The sequence below is a fragment of the Chiloscyllium plagiosum genome, unplaced genomic scaffold (genome assembly GCF_037043375.1).
Source record: "Chiloscyllium plagiosum isolate Xiang-an unplaced genomic scaffold, Cpla_swu_hap1 HiC_scaffold_26, whole genome shotgun sequence".
Lineage (NCBI taxonomy): Eukaryota > Metazoa > Chordata > Chondrichthyes > Orectolobiformes > Hemiscylliidae > Chiloscyllium > Chiloscyllium plagiosum.
Window position 1 is genome coordinate 22,245,868 of NW_028270164.1, and position 20,612 is coordinate 22,266,479.

Consider the following 20,612-nt stretch of genomic DNA (forward strand, 5'->3'; position numbering starts at 1 on the left):
CACTTCCGCCTGACTTGATGTCAGTCTCTTATCTTTCCCCTTAGTCTTGCACATTGTTTCAAGCTAAATAATTATTCAATGCCCTCTTGAATTCATCAATGGCTCCACACATTTCCAGGGAGTGCATTCCATACTGCATCTGCTTGTTGTGTAGAAATGTTTTTTTTCTCATCTCACATTTGCTTTTTTTTGCAAAGCGCTTTCAGTCTATGCATTCTTGATCTTAATTCTGCTCCAGGTGGGAACAGTTTCTTCCTTTTCACTATGTCCAGACTCTTCAAGATTTCGAAAATTTCCTTCAAATCTTTACTCTGCTGTATCTCCAAGGAAAACAGTCCCAAATCTTTCTTCATAACCGAAGTGATTCATTCCTGAAACCATTCTTATAAATTTCTTCTGCACTCTCTTTTCACTCATCGCACATCTTTCTTGAAGTGTGGTGCCCAGAACTGTATGACCATGTCATTGATCATTCCAAATTCATCCAAGCAATCATTATGAAATAAACATAAATTGACCTTTAAAATGTCACCTGCCGTCAACAATTCCCAAATATATGTGCTCCTGATTCTTAAGTACCCATCAAAGTGAAAGTATTTCAGCTGGTGCATGGTGCAGGAGACACCTTCACTGATGCAACCTTTGAGCAATCTGTGCAGTCTTCTTTAGAGATGTGGTATTAACTGGTGACCATAGGGACTGCAGAGTCTGTGTGGATATGGCTGATGCCTGCAGAAGACAAGAGGGAATTAGTTGTGCAGTAGGAGTGGAACCTTGAACATCTTATGGATATGTTCAGAGTAGTGGTAATAGGGGATCAGCACAGCACATCACAATCTTACGAGGTTGCCATGGCATTCGGGTCTCAATTTACCTGCACGAGTGTACTTGATTAGTCACTTCACCCCCTATGAGAAGATACTTTCAGCCAGCCATCTGTCTTTGCCATTTCAGCCTTATTATGGGCAATTTTGATCCCGCTATGTAGGAACAGGAGGGATTGAAAGATTTCAAATTGGATAGCATGAGTTTTAATGTGTTTTTTTTAGATTAGATTAGATTAGATTAGATTACTTACCGTGTGGAAACAGGCCCTTCGGCCCAACAAGTCCACACCGACCCGCCGAAGCGCAACCCACCCATACCCCTACATTTACCCCTTTAACCTAACACTACAGGCAATTTAGCATGGCCAATTCACCTGACCCGCACATCTTTGTGACTGTGGGAGGAAACCGGAGCACCCGGAGGAAACTCACGCAGACACGGGGAGAGTGTGCAAACTCCACACAGTCAGTCGCCTGAGGCGGGAATTGAACCCGGGTCTCTGGCGCTATGAGGCAGCAGTGCTAACCACTGTGCCACCGTGCCGCCTGATGTTATTGCAGGAATGCTATAAGGTGGCTCAAGTTACTAAGGAGGAATTGCAGAGGGCAAGAGGATTAATATTTTGGAGGAATTCAAAGTTTGTGAGAAGATTTGTAGCTCGAGTGCTCGTTGTTGTGGTTCTGTTCGCCGAGCTGGGAATTTGTGTTGCAAACGTTTCATCCCCTGTCTAGGTGACATCCTCAGTGCTTGGGAGCCTCCTGTGAAGCGCTTCTGTGTTGTTTCCTCCGGCATTTTTAGTGGTTTGTCTCTGCCGCTTTAGGTTGTCAGTTCCAGCTGTCTGCTGCAGTGGCCGGTATATTGGGTCCAGGTCGATGTGTTTGTTGATAGAATCTGTGGATGAGTGCCATGCCTCTAGGAATTCCCTGGCTGTTCTCTGTTTTGCTTGTCCTATAATAGTAGTGTTGTCCCAGTCGAACTCATGTTGCTTGTCATCTGCGTGTGTGCCTACTAAGGATAGCTGGTCATGTCGTTTTGCGGCTAGTTGGTGTTCATTGATACGGATCGTTAGCTGTCTTCCTGTTTGTCCTATGTAGTGTTACATAGGACAAACAGGAATCCCATGCAAGGACTGCACAAAACACTACATAGGACAAACAGGAAGACAGCTGATGATCCGTATCAATGAACACCAACTAGCCACGAAACGACATGACCAGCTATCCTTAGTAGCCACACACGCAGATGACAAGCAACATGAGTTCGACTGGGACAACATTACTATTATAGGACAAGCCAAACAGAGAACAGCCAGGGAATTCCTAGAGGCATGGCACTCATCCACAGATTCTATCAACAAACACATCGACCTGGACCCAAAATACCAGCCACTGCATTGGACAGCTGGAACAGACAACCGGAAGCGGCAGAGACAAACCACTATAAATGCCGGAGGAAACAACACAGAAGCACTTCACAGGAGGCTCCCAAGCACTGAGGATGTCACCTAGACAGGGGATGAAATGTCTGCAACACAAATTCCCAGCTCGGCGAACAGAACCACAATGTTTTGGAGGGATGTGGTGGGTGTGACCTGTTGAGGCAGGATGCTGCATGCAATATTGAGAATGGTTGGTCATGAGCCTTAAGAGATGGCTGCTATAGAAGACATAAGAGCAAAATAGCAACTTCCCCTCAAATTTTCTTCCTGTTTGTTTGGGCCCCCAGGGTTCATGCACACAGCAGGGACAACCACAACCTGAATTCAATGCTGCAGTCAGCATGCTGATGCTGATCACGTGCTTGAAACCTTGGAGCTGCTGAGTGTTTGTGCAGCTTCGAGGGAATGCTCTGAGTCAGTAGAGAGAAGGTGGTGACACTCAAACTTGTGAAGCATACTACATCATTCACCTTCTCTCAACATCATTGCTGATCCTTCTGAAATGCTGATACCACAGCAGCCCAGGTATCAGCTTTGGACCAGGCTGGTATGATATGGTGGTGTGCTGTCTTCTGGCAGTCATGAGGAAAGAGAATGGTTCATCTCTCCCCAGTCTATCCACTAGGACCTCCAGTCCTGTGTTGTCAGTGAGATCCTAAATTGCCCCTCTCAACCATGACTTTTCCAAATGTACAGCAGCCAACTGAACAACAATTCTTGCCTTGAAGCATAATGTGCACAGCTAAGGTTTAAATATGGCGCCTCTGGAATGAATGCCTGATGGTCCCAGCAGTGATAAACATTTTTTCCAATTGCGTTCATCTGTGTGAGGATGTTATCAAAGGATGGATGCATCTTTAAGTGAGCAGTGGAGAATTGAGTAAGAAAGTTTGCCAGGCCTCTCAAGGGTAAACTCCATGAAGCTCCCCAAAATTAAAACTTTGCCAAGATTCAGTTCCATATTTTGAAAGCATTCTTTATGAGTATTATATCATGCTCTTGGCATCATATAATGCAGTCACCCTTAATGTCACTACAGGTCCTTCTGCTGTAATGTGACAGTTGTGTTCCTCATCAACCTCGCGCTATAGAAAATCTCACTGCAGAAACTCGCTAATAGAAAATCGCACTACCTGTCCAGTAGAAAGTTTGTGTTATCCAAGCAATGTCCACAATTTATCAATCACATTGTAGCCAATTTGCACTGATGAAATATGCATGATAGTAGAATGACCTGTGTTCAGTAACTTTGAGATGGTTGCATCTGTATTTGTTGTCAATCACTATTTGTAAATTAAGTTAAGGAAGATATCAGAAGTTGAGAAAGAAAATGACACTATTAGCTAGTTTAGTACCTACAATGCAAGCTTAATCATTGACACACTTTATGTACTCTTCAAGGTACGACAGGTATTGTTATCAGTTGTATTATTGGTATTTGTGTTGGAATTGGTGGTGCTGCTGGATTATCCTTTTATAATAAGAAACGGTAAGATACTTTTATTGTCACGACTACTGTGCATCTTCTGGAAATCTATAAACACACCCTGCTTTGTTTTTTCTTACATCTTTTATTGTCTATTTCCCATTACTTTGCACGTTTTTCCTGGCTTTTGATTCACTGCCGCAAGATTGGCTTTGAGAAATGTGCTAAATAAATCTACTTTTCTCCTAGAGGTCATTCATTAAATTTAATTTGTATGTTAACAACTGACCAGAGGATTTCTTCCCAACAAGCTCAAACCAACTGTCTTAATTTTTAACCCCTATGAAAATGTAAATGATTGGCTTGCAATGATTTGTTTTCATTTTTGGTTGGTTTCCTTCACCTGCATTTTCCAAGTACTGTTATGAAGCTTGAAGTCACTTTGAAGGTGTTGTCACTGTGATATTTCAAAGTTGAGTTATTTATTATGTTGTATGTATGATGATATTTATACTTTACAAATTTATCAACATTATTACATATTCATTCAATTTTCATTTATGTTTAACATCTTTTGTCTTTGCAGACAGCGTACCATGTGTAAGAAGGTTCACATCAACCCTCAACCCAGTGAAAACCAAGTGGAGGCCAATGTTAATGAGTACCATGATCACCCAGCAGGATCTTTAATGAGGTCAAACTTATGATTATAGAAGGTAAACCTGCTTTAAATGCTTTCAATATTATTCTAGTATGCTGTTAATTGGGCAATTTTTAATCCCTTAACTAACTTTACTAAAAGAGACTTCCAGGTAAATATTTCATTACTGTTTCTGGAATAGTTCTATGCACCAACTGCCTGTGATTCCTTAAATAAATATGATGAACATGCTTCATAAAAGTGCTTTATTGACTGTGAAACACCTTGTCTCATCAACATTACGGAACACACTACAAAAATCTAACTTCTGAAATAAAAATCAAAATTGCTGGAGAAATTTAGGTTTGGCAGCATCTCTGGAGAGAAAGCAGAGTAAACGTTTTGAGTCCAGTAACCCTTCCTCAGGACCTAAGTGCGTTCTTCCTAGTCTAGTGATTGAGCCAACTAATCGTGGCACCATGGTGCAGAATGTCATTCAAGTAATGGCGCAGAAGGAGATGTAGTGATGTGGCAGTAGAGAACAGTATTGTCAGGTTGGTTGGCATTTCTTGTTGCAGCAAATTGTGAAAATCTAGAAGGTTCTGTTGTCTTTACGGTGCCAATGTTTGAGATATCTGCTGGAGAGATATCTACAGTGGGAAGGGGGGCATCCAGTTATTTTATATGTAGGTATCAGCAATATAGATAGGACTAAGAAAGATGTTCAGAGAAAAATTAGGCAGGTAATGATAGCCGAGATGAGTTAATAAACCATATCTGGGATTGTTTCTTAAAAGAGCATGTTCTGGAACCATGACAGAGCAGGCTGTACTTGACCTGAAACTGTTTAACAATTCAGGGTTAATTAATACTATGAGTATGAAGTTAGTTTAAGTTAGTGGTGATCATAATAATTGAATTCAAGATTCTATTTGAGGGAGGGAAAAACAGGGCCAAGACTGGAATTTAAAACTTAAGAGCAACTATAGAAATATAGAAAATAGGTGCAGGTGTACACCATGCGGCCCTTTGATCCTGCTGTGCCATTCGGTCTTGTGCACTTTTACAAAGATCCAAAGTTATCCTTTTTCAAACTACTGTTTTCCAGATGTTTTCCTTGATGGATTCACATAGATTTTTGTATCAGCTGCTAAACACCCAATCTATTATTAGCATGACAATTTGCCCTTATTTACATTTTTTTCTTTATGTAAAACCAAACTAAGGCCATAGAAATAGGAACAGGGTAGGCCATTTGGTCCCTCAGACCTGCACTGCCATTCAATAGGATCATGGCTGATCAAACATTCCACATGTCAGCTTTCCTGCCTTTCCCTGTCACCCTACTGATAAAAAATCATTCCTGATGAAGGGCTTATGCCTGAAACATCGATTCTCCTGCTCCTTGGATGCTACCTGACCGGCTTTGTTTTTCCAGCACCACACTCTCGACTCTGATCTCCAGCATCTGCCATCCTCACTTTCTCCCTGATAAAGAATCTATCCATCTAAGCCTTAAATATACAAAAGCACTGTGTTCCCACAGCTATCTGTGGTGAAGAGTTCTAAAGACACTCTCCCTGATAAAGAATCAATCCATCTAAGCCTTAAATATGCAAAAGCACTATGTTCCCACAGCTGTCAGTGGTGAAGAGTTCTTAAGATACTCAAACATCTGACAGAAGAAATTACTCCTCATCTTAGTCATAAATTGGCACTCTTTTATTCTGAGACTATGCCCTCTAGTCCTAGACTCTCCCATGAGCGGAAATATCTTCTGTGCATTTATCCTGTCAGACCCTTTTAGAATCCAACATGTTTCAATGAGATCACCTCTTATTTTTCTGAACTGAATAACTGAATCTATTTAGCCTTTGCTAATAAGTCAAACCCTTTATACTCAAGATAATCCTAGTGAACTTCCACCAATAAAATGATATCATTCCTTAAATAAGGTGATCAAAACTTCTTGTGGTACACACATGTGCTCTCACCATCACTCTGTTCAGTTCCCTACTCTCATACTCCAGACCTTGTTATATAAGGGTCAGTGTTGTATTAGCCTTTTTGTTTACCTGCTCCACCGATGCACTAGCTTTCTCTCGTCACTCCAACTACATCACTTCCTCCCCCTTCCCACCAATAGCTGTCATGTTTTTCTCACACTCATGTGTCATGCACAAATACTTTGTATTGTTAATTTCTGCAGCTTTTGTCCATTTAAATAATTTTCTATGCTTTTGTTCTCACTTCCAATGAACAACTTCATATTCTCCCATACTATACTCTATTTGCCAATTTACTGAACCTGTAAACTATCTGTATACCTCTCACTAAGATTATGAAGTTGAAGGCGTGTACTGTACCTTTAAGAGAGAGTGAATGCTGTTCTGAACTGAGAGATTACAAGCACCTGGGTATATGACTGGATGGCAGTCACAGAGTGTACTGGAAAATTGAAAATATTAACATTTGGCTGTTAAGTGGATACCTGAGTTTTGGTTGTTTTCACAACAATTCAAATTTAACCATTGTAAATTATGCCCAGGATACCAGAAGCCAATGGAATTTGAATTTTATTGTTTTGACACTTGGAAACCAATCAAATCATAAGAATTTAATGTGTCATGGGGGGTGGGGGGAGGGTATAAGACTCGGTATTTTGAAAATTATGGGGAAAGCAACTCTCGTAGAGAGAGAAACCGGTGAGGAGCTAACTGCAAATCTAACATCTTGCTCTCAAAGAAATTAGAAAGCACTCTCTATTAAAGGCACCTTTTCATGTGAAACATATTCGCAGTAAAAAGAAAGAAGATGACCCAGGGAGATCAATAGCTAGAAGAGTGAAGACATGGAAGAAGATAGAGACTGTGTGGTTTTGAGATTAAGTTAATATAATTTTAATAAGTGTCTTATTGGAATAACAAATTTTTAGATAATAAGTAGTTAAGAGAAAGGGGGGCTTGGATTTGTGAATAATTTTGTTTGTTCACTTAGAGTTAGAGAAATCAATTTTTTTTTAAATGGTGGAATTTGAGAATACTCTGTTACTTACATTTTAACAGATTATGAGGTGAAGCAAGTTTTTCTGGCTATTTGGTTTAGTTAATAGAGGGATTCAACCTTCCGCGTCATGGCGAGATAAAGGGATAAGCCCAGTAGATGTATCACCAAAGATGAATTTTTAAAGAATTAAATCTTTCATAATCAAAAATAGGAATTTATTCAATTAAAATAAAAAAAACACCAAGCTGATTCACCAGAGCAACTTTGCTGACGCAGCATAGCTAAGGCTAGAATCATAAAATAACACAAAACAAATCATTTAACATATTTCTTTTTGAGTAATTCTTTCACGGAGGTTTTAGGTTCATTCCACATGCTTTCTCTTTCTCCTGTTGCTTGCACCCAGCCTCGCCAGGAGATCTTTTAATTTTTCTCATAGTATGTGGATATCATTGAGTAGACAGTATTTATTACCCATCCCTAATTTCCCAGAGGGCAGTTAAAAGTTTATGACATTGCTGTGCATCTGGAGTCACAAAAGGATCAAGTCAGGTAAGGTAGGCAGATTTCCCTACCAAAAGGAATGAATGAACCTTTTGGGGTTTTTTTTAAACAAAATTAACAGTGGTTTTGATCAAATTTTTACTTAAATCAAATGTTGCCATCCACTGGTGAGACTGAAATCCACTTGCTCAGAGCATTAGTCCGGGGTTCTGTATTACTCATCTAATGTCATTTCTACTACACGGCTTCCTCCCCCTTCTCATTTTCCACCTGTGATGACTTGTCACACTCACCTGTCTTGCACCATCCTCACACACCCACTGCAGTTCATCCACAACACCCATTTAGAGTCAAAGAGTCATAGAAATATACAGCACAGGAACAGAAACATTGGTCCAACTCATTCATGCTAACCAGATATCCCAACCTAATCTAGTCCAAAGTTAAAAATCACACAACACCAGGTTATAGTCCAACAGGTTTAATTGGAAGCACACTAGCTTTCGGAACGACGGTCCTTCATCAGGTGGGAGACCAAACTAGTGTGCTTCCAATTAAACCTGTTGGACTATAACCCGGTGTTGTGTGATTTTTAACTTTGTACACCCCAGTCCAACACCGGCATCTCCAAATCATAATCTAGTCCATGCCGTCCAGATATCTCAACCCAATCTAGTGCCACTTGCCAGCACCCAACCCAAATCCCTCCAAACCCATCTAGATGCCTTTCAAATGTTGGAATTATTCTCGCCACCACAACTTCCTCTGGCAGCTCATTGCATACATGCACCACTCTCTGCGTGAAAAGGTTGCCCCTTCGATCTCTTTTATATCTTTCCCCTCTCATCCTAAACCTATGCCCCCTAGTTCTGGACTCCCCACCCCAGGGAAAAGACCTTGTCTATTTATCCTATCCATGCCCCTCATGATTTTATAAACCTCTATAAGGTCACCCCTTAGCTTATGACACTCCAGGGAAAACAGCCCCAGGCTATTCAACTTCTCCCTATAGCTCAAATCCTCCAATCCTGGCAACTTCCTTATAAATCTTTTGTGAACCCTTTCAAGTTTCACAACATCCTTCTGATCGGAAGGAGATCAGAATTGCACGCAATATTGCAAAAGTGGCCTAAACAATGTCCTGTACTTCAACAATAGGACCTCCCAACTCCGATACTCAACACTCTGACCGATAAAGAATCACATACCAAACGCTTTGTGCTCTATCCTATCTACCTGCGACTCCACTTTCAAGGAGTTATGAACCTGTACTCCAAGGTCTCTTTGTTCCCTAGGACCTTACCATGAAGTGTATAAGTCTCCTTTCCTTTGTTGAATCTGTTTCCACCATGCGTTTTAAGCACTTGGTAATCGATGTTATTTTCCTGCTGTTTGTCTAATAAGTGAACTGCAGTTTTCATAATTTTCAAAAGGTATATAGAATCAATGTCTGATCCCATTCTTGTCAACCTGAGCACAGGCAGGCTATCAATTGCCATGGTTTCTGTTCAAACTCTTGCACCATTACCTCTTGTTGTTTCCTAAGTATCTACCGTGAGCTCTCTCCTTGATGTCATCGACATGCTACTCTTCAGTGACATCATTTGAAAACACCTAATTTCCAGGTATGATGATGACATCTAGACTCAATCTCACCACCACCTCTCATGACTAATCCACATATTGTCAGATGTTTGTCCAAGATCTAGTGCTGCATAAGCAGACATTTCCTACAATTAAAACCTTAAAGACACAACTAATTGGCTTCAAACTCCCTCTGCAAACTCTGTTCGCTTGTTATTCCCTCTCCCTTGCAACTCTTTGAGGCTGAATCAAGCTGATCATAACTTTGGTGTCATATTTGACCGAGAGGTGAACTTGCAGTCATATTCCTACCATCAGTAAAAATCTCCTTTTTCTAATTGGGCAACATTGCTCATGTCAGTCCTTACCTCTATTTACCTGTTGCTGAAACCTTTATCTGGGTCTTTTTATATGTAAACTTGACAATACGTATTCCTGGTTAATCTCACATTTTAACACCTCTAAATGGAGGTCAGAGAGTTATAAAGCACAGAAATATTGTGAAGGATGAGATTTCTGAACATTTGGAAGTTCATGGTAAAATAACGCAAATTCAGCATGGTTTCATCATGGGGAGATCATGCCTGACAAATATTCTAGAATTCTTTGAGGAAATAATGAGCAGATTAGATTAATGAGAGTCAATGAATGTTATCTACCTGGATTCAAGAAGGCCTTTGACAAAGTGCTACATAGGAGTTTACTGAGTAAGATAAGGGCCCATGGTATTATAGGCAAGCATGGTTGAAATATTGGCTGTTTGGCAGACAGCAGAGAATGGGGAAATAAGGGTCCTTCCCAGGAAGGCAGCTGGTGATGAGTGGTGTTCCACAGGGCTCAGTTTCGAGACCATAACTTTTCACTTTATATATTATTGATCTAGATGAAAGAAAGGAGGACATTCTGGCTAAGTTTGCAGATGATACAAAGATAGGTAGAGGGATAGGTAGGATTGAGGCAGCGGAGAGGGTGCAGAAGGATTTGGACAGGTTAGGAGAGTGGGCAAAAAATGTGGCAGGTGGAGTACAACTTGAGAAAGTGTGAGGTCATGCACTTTGGTAGGAAAGTAGATGCATTTATTTTCTAAATGAGGAGAAAATTCAGAAGTCTAAAATGCAAAGAGACTTGGGAGTTTTAGTCCAGGATTCTCTCAAGGTTGAGTCAGTAGTTAGGAAGGCAAATGCAATGATGGCATTTATTTTGAGAGGAGTTGAACATAAAAGCAGGGATGTACTTCCAAAGCTCTTTAACACTCTGGTCAGACCACGTTCGAAGTACTGTATGCAGTTTTGAGCCCCATATCTCAGGAAGGATGTACTGGTCTTGGAGCATGTTCAGAGGAGGTTCACAAAAATGGTCTCCGGAATGAAAAACTTAACATATGACAAACGTTTGAGGACTCTGGTCTTTACTTGGAGTTGAGAATGTTGTGGGGGGATCTAATTGAAACATACAAAATATTGAATGGCCCGGACAGAGTGGATATTGGGAAGATGTTTACATTGGTAAGAAAGACTAGGACCCTATGGCCTTTTAGAATAGAGATAGGGAGAAACTTCTTCAGCTAAATGTTACATTATATCTTGTTCAGAACACTTGGTGATGTGTCAGGTAGTTCGGCTAGCTTTTAACTCTCTTAAAGTTACACCCACATCTTCATAACACATCATTTAATAACTATAGTCTACAATTCTCAAGTCCATGGTAAACTATTGCATGCGAGAAGGTCCAAGTAGGCTCAGCAATTTTGTTTTACGTCATTATATTTGAAGCCTGGTTGTGCACCAGGTCAAATGTTGCCTGACCAGAATAGACCTTCACAGTGGATGTTGTGGGAAGGAAGCAAAACTAATCTTCTTTATGAGTAGAACAGGTGATACTTCACTGGAAATTGAATCTCACCATCATAAATGTATTGTCTGTACATCACCACCTATCTGATCAACTGTTAAAGTAATGGCAGCTGCAAGAGTGGTTTGTTGCCCCAAATGTTACATAGCTGTTGTGCTGAATGTGATGTTTTGCTTGCTTAATGCCTTCACCTTGAAGTACGGTGGCACAGTGGTTAGCACTGCTGCCTCACAGCGCCAGAGACCCGGGTTCAATTCCCACTTCAGGCGACTGACTGTGTGGAATTTGCAAGTTCTCCCCGTGGCTGCGTGGGTTTCCTCCGGGTGCTCCAGTTTCCTCCCACAGTCCAAAGATGTGCAGGTAAGGTGAATTGGCCATGCTAAATTGCCCATAGTGTTAGGTAAGGGATAAATGTAGGGGTATGGGTGGGTTGAGCTTCGGCGGGTCGGTGTGGACTGGTTGGGCTGAAGGGCCTGTTTCCACACTGTAATGTAATCTAATGTAATCTAATGTAATCTAAAAAAACCTTCCTCTGAAGAATACTGCTGTTGCTTTCCCAGCTCTTCAGGATCGATCATGTACCTTCTTTGTTTTTCCCAGTTGGGCAGAGCACATTGCACAAAGATGCCGTGGCACAATGGAATGTAGTGTGAAGCTATCTCCCACCCACACACCACCACTGGCATTCACACTTCATCTTCAACAGGCCATGATGGTGTCTAAGAATTATTTTCCATCTCTGAGCTCATTAGTAATTACATAAGGTTCCTAAGTTAAATTAAGATTCCATTTCATTTTTATTTGGTCGAAAGTAGCAATTTACCAGAATTATAGAGTGTTTTTTTTAATGTTGCATTTCTGCTATGTCCCATTTTGAACCAGGATTTCTTGTGCCATGGTGCCCACCTAAATAATGTTGATACTCTTAATCCAAGGAAACAAGCCAGGAATAGCTGTAAACCAGCATTAAATGAATTATTTTTACCTGCTGCACCGCTGGGCATGATTTCTAACTAACAATTACTGAATTAGACCCACAGTTAACAATGATTGTTGCATTTAAACATCCCAGAGGATTAATAGACCCAGGAACAGCATTGTGCAAGCATCAAGTCCAACTCAGAATGGTGAGAAAGGTTGTGGTTTGGAAAATTGAAGGGAATGGGTGGAATTAATTACTTTATTGTAATTTTTTTAAAAAAAAATATTCCTTGCTTATTTTCAATATCTAATCGAAATGCGATTTCAATTGCTGCAAAGAAGGTGTGTAATTGTTTCAAATGATATTTTGTAGGAAACAGATACAACTGCGCCATCGTGTGATAAATGCCTGTAATTAGACAGTGACAAGTAACGTAAATGAAGACAGAAATTGTAATTGAGAAAGTAAATGCAAATACACAGCAACTCCACATGAAGTTTTCTGAACACATAAGATATTTATGCCAAATAAATGGCTTTGACAGATAGCCTTTTCACAAGATAAGGTTGACCCCAATCTTGTGGATAGAAAACACAATTTCAGGACATTCTGAAGGTCTCATTGAAAGGAGGAGAGTTGGTGTCAGTGTGCCCAAGGAGCTGAACAAACAGAGTCACAATTTTCAAAAGATCAACCTTTCTGCAAGGAAATTAAAGCATTTTAAACATTCACAGAATTTAATTTTGAAAAAAAATGAAACATTCTTTCTATGCATTCCTCATTTTTGTTAAATTTATCCTAACTATTCTACATAGACCATATAGAGATATAGAGACCAAATAGCAATAATGCTAATATTACAATTAATTTTTAAAACATTCATTGATGGGGTGAGGGCATTGCTGCCCAGGGAAGCATTTATTCCCATCCCTAAGTGCCCAGAAGGTAGTTTAAAGGTCAACCACATTGCTGTGGCTCTGGAGTCACATGCAGGCCAGACCAGGTAAAGATGGTAGCTTCCTTCACTAAAGGGCATTCGTGAACAACATGGATTTTTTCCAACAATCAATTCACGGTCATCTTTAGATTCTTAATTCCAGATTTTTTTTGGACTGAATTCTAAAGCTGCTATCTGCCCTGATAGGATATGAATATAGGACCCAGAGCATGATCTGGATCTCTGGATTAAAATCCAGCAATAGTACCACTAGCCTATCACCTCCCCTTGAGAGCAGGTTAAATTCGCACACTTATAATTTGAGTTTTTTTAATGTGATTAAGATTTTGATATGCAATATTGAATGATTAATTCAAACTGGTATAATGTTGAATAAAGTGTAGGAAATTTTAAAAATTATTTACATCCACATAATGCTCTATGTTCTAAAGAAGGGTTTCTCTCAGACTAAGGATTTCATATTCAGTTTCAAGAAGCTGGTATTTTACCTTTATTACATTATCTTCCTTGATGATTTGACATCCCATTGCAATCATTTATTTAAAAATAAGAAAAGGAGAAAACTTTGCATGAAGAATTAAAGCCTGTTGTTTGCAGTTTTTGTTTGAATACACAAACATGGATTTTGCCCTTATAATGTACTAATGAACTTTGAGTGAGTATTATGCCTCTGCATTATTAAGTATACCTTTTTGTATTATGGTGGCCTGCAAATTAAAAATTACAAATTATGTGATAATATAATAATACAGGGCCACTTCTAACAGGAGCTTTCTTGACATTGTTTAAACTTTACATTTGGCTGCAAGACTTGCATACAATTTTGACTATAATGCGACTGGAATATGGGAGGAGTGCTTAAGGGGAAAATGGGTCACAACTGTAATTTTCTATGTATTCATTTTAAAGATGGAGGTGGAGAATTTAACTTTTAGTTCTGTTGGAAATAAGTCTCCAGCATTGCCAGGACAAAAAGGAATTATTTTCTAAACAAAACTAAGACAATACAGCTCGACAATTCTCCCCAGAAATTTTCTTCACACACAATGACGCTTTGCAGAGGTATGTGTAATTCCTACGTTTTGTGTTCCTTTTGCCATGTCATCTTTGGTTCTTTTGCCAATCACCAACAATGCATTTTATCAGCCATCAACCATTCAAAACATTGACTCCAACACTTTTATCAAATCTCCTTCAGCCTTTTCTGCTCTAATGAGATTGATCCCAAGGTATCTAGTCTACGTAACTACAATCCTTCATCCTAAAACTATTCTAATAAAAGTCTTCTGCACCTTCTCAGAAGCCTTCTTGTCTTTTAAGTGTGGTTACTGTAAATACAATGGACATGTAGAGTAAAATCAGTGTTAAAACACTTTTCCTTGTCTTTATATTCTCTGTTATAATATTTATAGTAGCCAGAATCCCACATACTTTATTGAATGTTGTATTAATTTTCAAAAATTTGTGAACAAGCACAAATTGGTGTTATTTGACATGTATTGCTTCTATATTTTGCCTGTCACAATATATCACTTCACAAATTTCTGTCATTTCTATAATGTTTTCCTGATGAACTAATGAGGAGAGGCAATACACCATGTGAGGCCCAAGAAAAGCTTGTATTATAAAGCCCTCAGAGAGTTTTGCTGTGAATGACCTTTATTGTTGCTGTGATCAGTCACACAATCATTACTATATACACACTATAGTATTGTTTGAGCAGCAATAGAACAATGACTAGTTAGTGACCCCTGGTAGTGTCAGTAATCGGATAAATATTGTTCGGGACTCCAGACATTTCATCATAAAAGAACTTCAGATCATTTACATCCAGTCTAAGAGGCAGATAGGATTTCAATTTAATGTTAAAACCAAAAAGTGGCACACCCAAAAATACAGTTCCGTCTCAGTGCTGCACTGAACTGTCAGTTTAGATTAGCAAAATTACATCTTGGTCAACGTTATCTGACTGATCTCAGTGAGAAAGGAAGGGTATGTTCAGATAAATTAGGCAGCCCTCAAATGACCGAGGTAAGGGCAACCATAACCTTACTCAAACGTTCATGCGCAGATGTATTGTTGTGACTCAAATTAGGCCCAACCCAATGAAATAGCTTTTAAAGCTTACTTTCTGTATTTATACTTCATGAGTTGCTGGAGCACTGCATCTGAGTCAGGAACAGGAGGAAGCAGAGAAAATCCTCAAAGGAGTTGCAAGCTCCTGAGCCCTTATGATTTTTTAATCACATCTTCACCTTTAAAACTCTGCTGAGGACATTAACAATTTTAGCAAAAAGAGAACAGATGTGTCCAAAAGCTTTAGAAATGTTTAATTGCTGAATTAAATCAGTTCATTTGTAATATACAACTTTTGGAAAATTTGAATGAATTTCAATAAATAAAAACTTGTCCAGCCAATTAGCTGATTTGGATGTGATCATAAAAGAAATAGTTAGTAAGCGGATGACACTAAAATTGGAGATGTAGTGGGCAGCGAAGAAGGTTACCTCAGATCACAACTGGATCTCGTTCAGATAGGCCAATGGGCTGAGAAGTGGCAGATGGGGTTTGCTGCATTTTGGGAAAGCAAATCTTAGCAGGACTGATACACTTAATGGTAAGGTCCTAGGGAGTGTTGCTGAACAAAGAGACCTTGAAGTGTGGATTCATAGCTCCTTGAAAGTGAAGTCACGGGTAGATAGGATAGTGAAGAAGGGATTTGGTATGCTTTCCTTTATTGGTCAGAGTATTGAATACAGGAGTTAGGAGTTTATGTTGCAGCTGTACAGGACATTGGTTAGGCCACCTTTGGAATATTGCATGCAATTCTGGTCTCCTTCCTATCAGAAGGATGTTGTGAAACTTGAAAGAGTTCAGAAAAAATTTACAAGGATGTTGCCAGGGTTGGAGGATTTGAGTTATACGGAGAGGTTGAATAGACTGGGACTGTTTTCCCTGGAGAGTCGGAGGCTGAGGGGTGACCTTTTAGAAGTTTATAAAATCATAAGGGGCATGGATAGGATAAATAGACAAGTCTCTTCCCTGTGATGGAGGAGTCCAGAGGTTAAGTGTGAGAGGGAAAAGATATAAAAGAGACGTAAGCCACAACGTTTTCGCACAGAGGATGGTGTGTGTATGGAATGAGCTGCCAGAGGAAGTGGTGGAGGCTGGTACAATTGCAACATTTAAGAGGCATTTGGATGGATATATGAATAGGAAGGGTTTGGAGGGATATGGGCCGGGTGCTGGCAGGTGGGACTAGATTGGATTGGGAGATCTGGTCGGCATGGACGAGTTGGACTGAAGGGTCTGTTTCCATTCTGTACATCTCTATATCTATGACTTTATGAATATTCATTGGAAACAATTTGTATTTGTTTCTAAATTTAGACTTCTGAACAAATTTGAGTTCATTAATAACATTTAATAAAATAAACTGGTAGGTAGAGGCAGTCAGATTCTAATTCAGCTAGGAAGTTTGAAAGGTCATCAAAAGTAGTTGGGAATATGTATTTGAGATGAGAATCAAATCACCTTAATTTTATTAACAGGTGGAACATGTTCAAGGGGCTGAATTGCCAATTTCTGCTTCAAATTCATATGTTCATATATTATGCTTTATTGAACACTGTTAATGTTTCTGTCACCTTAAATGATTTGCATATATCAATACATAGGTTCACTAGCATTGCGCTCCTTTAGAATTATACCAGTTATTTTATCTCTGTGTTCTTCCAACAAAATCAATCATTATACATTTCTCCCTATTAAATTTCAACTACAGCTTGCTGACCCATTTTACCAACTTTCATATGCCTTTATGAAATTCCAAGCTATCCTACTCATGGTTCACATACTTTCAAGTTTCATGTCATCCATATATTTTGAAATTGTGCCTTGTGCTCAAATATCTAAGCTAATAATATGTATCATGAAAAGCAAGAGTCGTTAGACGGACCCTTGTGGAATTCCAATATAAACATTCTGCCAAGTATTCTCTAATTACTCTTTTGCTCCTTATATATGAAAAAAAGGCTTTTGGATTTTCCTTAACCCTGTTTGCTAAGGATATCTCATGACCCCTTTTAAGCCCTCTTAATTCCCCATTTCAGATTGGTCCTACTTCCCGATATTCTTCCAAACCTTTGTCTATCTTCAGTCGCCTAGACCTAATGTACCTCTTCAGTCGCCTAGACCTTTTTCCTCTTAGCTAGTCTCACAATTTCCCCTGTCATCCATGGTTTCCTAACCTTGCTATTCAAATCCTTTACTTCACAGGAACATACCTCTCCTGAACTCTAATCAACTTCACTTGAAAAGCCTCCCACATATTGAATGTGGATTTACCTTCAAACAGCTGCTCCCAATCTACATTCCCCAGCTCCTGCTGAATTTTGGTATAGTTGACCTTCCCCAATTTTGCACTCTTCCTTTAGGACCACTTTCCTCTTTGCCCAAGAGTATTCTAAAACTTATGGAAAGTAATCCCCAACTGAAACATCAACCACTTGGCTGTGCTCATTTCCCACCACCGGGTCCAGTATGGCCCCTTCCAGAGTTGGCCCAGTTACACACTGCTCTAGAAAACCCTCCTGGATGCTCCTTACAAATTCTGCTCCATGTAGACCTCTAACACTCAGTGAATCCCAGTCAATGCTGGGAAAATTAAATCGCGTCTGACCACCACCCTGTTGCTCCTACATCTTTCCATGATCTGTTTACATATTCTATCTCACATTTGCTGATGGGAGCCCTGTAATACAGCCTCAACATTGTTACCGCATCCTTCCTATTTCTGAACTCTGCCCATATTGCCTCACTGCTCAGATCTTCCCTTGTGCCCGACTTCAGCACAGCTGTGATATTTTCTTTGACCAGTAATGCAACTCCTCCACCCATTTTATCTCCCATTCTACCTCTGTCTGAAGTGTCGATATCCTGGGATCTTTAGCTGCCAATCATGCCCCTCCTTCAACCAAGTCACAGTAATAGCAATAGCATCATGCTCCCAGGTACTAATCCAAGCCATATGTTCATTTGCCTTACCTACTATACATCTTGCATTAAAACAAATGCACCTCAGACCACCAGCCCCTTTGCATTCATCATCTGCTCCTTGCCTCCTCTTCCCCTTACTCACATTGACTTCATTATTTAGTTTCTTACAACTTGCAAACTTTTCACTGTATTCATGTGAGTACATGTGACAATAAAGCTAATTCTTGTAATTCATAACTATAGTAGAATGATAGTTGCGCAGATAGTGTCTAGTTATATCATATATCTGTGGATGTTGTTTTTCAGAACAGTAGGCATTGTAAGTTTTCAAAACTGTAGATTGTGTTCAGTAGTGTTGCACATGTATGTTTGTGGAGAGTTCTATTACAGAATTGTAGGCACTGTATACAATAGTGATACATCAGATCTGTAGTAGTGCATAAGGAATATTACATGGCTGTTAGTCTTGTACTGTAATGTTGCATTCCATATAACCATGATTTTATCAAGTGTGAAAAGTGAAAAATAAACTGACAGGCAATGCAAAGACTTTGGTTTCAAAAGCGGACTCAACAAGTGGAAATTATTTTTAAAATGCGTCACTTCTTTCTTTATCTTTGCTTTCAGGAACCAATGAGCCCTGGTGTGCACGATAACTTTTTACAGCAAGCATAGGGTGGGGTCTAGTTGAGTTTACAGGAAAGGGAAAAATAATGACAGACATTATCTGCTAACTGCAATCAGCTCACTGGCTACTAAAAGCTTTTGTTACATCCAGATACGAGCAACCAAAAACACAACAACATCGTCTTAGGAATTAGCGAATCAAATGAAGCATCGGATTCAGGGTTAATTCTGACGTTAATATTACGACCAGAAAGGAGAAACACATATTGGTCCCGTGGTATATTGTTACAGGCAGCAGATTCTAAACATACAACACTGAATCCAGGCTCGTTAGAGCGAAAATGTGGCAGGAAATTTTCCTAATTGTTGCAGTTTTTGTGACTGTGTGTTCCACTGACAATCCAGGTAAGGTCAGAATCTCTCACCAGCTCTCACATTTATTGTGCATTTTTTTCTGGGGAATTATAAAAGATTAAAATAATAATTTTTGCTTTATAATTGAGTACACTTCCAGGACAGATGGGGCTGAAAGCCAGACTAGATTTCTCCTATTGTCTTACAATTACATTTTATCACCAAACGTGCTTGTTCCAAGCATTACCGTTGTTGGGAGTTTAAATGGATAAAGTGCCCAAGCCTGAATGCGTTCTCACATTGGCAAGTTCCTGCAAATTGCATTAACAACCTTCTAAATGTAAAATGGCTAGAATTGAACCAGATAATGAGGATTAAGTGATTTTACTGTTTCCTCAGCCTGGTTTGGGGAAAACAGATTGCAATTGTGAGTCGTGAGCTGTGAACAGTGTCTAAGAATTAAGCCAGACAGGCATTCTTGAGTTAAACAGCGGAAGAGATCATTTGAATGTGCAAAACCCACCCAGGTAGAAAATATTAAAGCTACTAAAATATATACACAAGTTCTGCTTTTCACCAACACACACAGTCATGCTTCTTGCATGCAGAAATACGCAGCTTTCAGAGTATGGGAGATTAAACTTGGTCAGGTTCAAAAATGCAGATTTTGAGGAAAGATCTACAAGGACTCAATGATTGTATCTGCAGATGGTTTCAAGTTGCAGCTGGTATGTCCTTTGCCTCCCTGTAAAATATTTGTAGAACTCCAGTGGCTTTCAGTAGAGGTTGTCTCTTGTAAGAATGTACACGTGTTTCTTTCTTAACAATACAGGGTTCAATGCTTCGATGGGCTGTTGTGTAGAGAGAGAGAATATGAGAGGACAGCTATTTGCAATAACTGCGCAGAGACTATGGTCAAGACTCAGTTCAACTTTTCACACAAAAGGTTATATCACATAAGAACACTTTGGGGCCAGTGACCATAATTCTATTAGTTTTGAAATAGTGATGGAAAAGGATAGACCAGATCTAAAAGTTGAAGTTGTAAGTTGGAGACAGGCCAAATTTGATGGTATTAGGCAAGAACTTTCAAAAGCTGATTGGGGTAGAAGTTTGCATGTAAAGGGACAGCTGGAAAATAGGAAGCCTTCATAAATGAGATAACAAGAGTCCAGATAAAGTATATTCTTTGAGGGAGTCCTTTCACCCTGAAAGAAGGGTGAAAAGGGAAGGCTGATAGGTGTAGGGAATGCTGGATGACTAAAGAAATTGAGGGTTTGATTAAGAAAAAGAACGAAGCACATGTCAGGTATAGACAGGATAGATCGAGTGAATACTTAGAAGAGTATAAAGGCAGTAGGAGTATACTTAACAGGGAAATCAGGAGGGAAAAAAGGAGACATGAGATAGCTTTGGAAAATAGAGTTAAAGAGAACCCAAAGGGTTTTTACAAATACATTAAGGACCATAGGGTAA

General features: G+C 39.5%; 1 protein-coding gene across 2 annotated transcripts in view; it reads left to right on the top strand.

The window, feature by feature from the left end:
• The first annotated feature begins 18,952 nt into the window (after window positions 1–18,952).
• LOC122563175 (uncharacterized) overlaps window positions 18,953–20,612 on the top strand; it is an 82,537-nt gene continuing 80,877 nt past the window's right edge. Inside the window, exon 1 of one of the 2 annotated variants that reach the window (XM_087973565.1) lies at window positions 18,953–19,187. In XM_087973565.1, the coding sequence (XP_087829691.1) occupies window positions 19,124–19,187 (64 nt within the window). In that variant the 5' untranslated portion in view covers window positions 18,953–19,123. The remainder of the gene's footprint in view (window positions 19,188–20,612) is intronic. The other variant, XM_087973564.1, reaches the window with a different exon arrangement.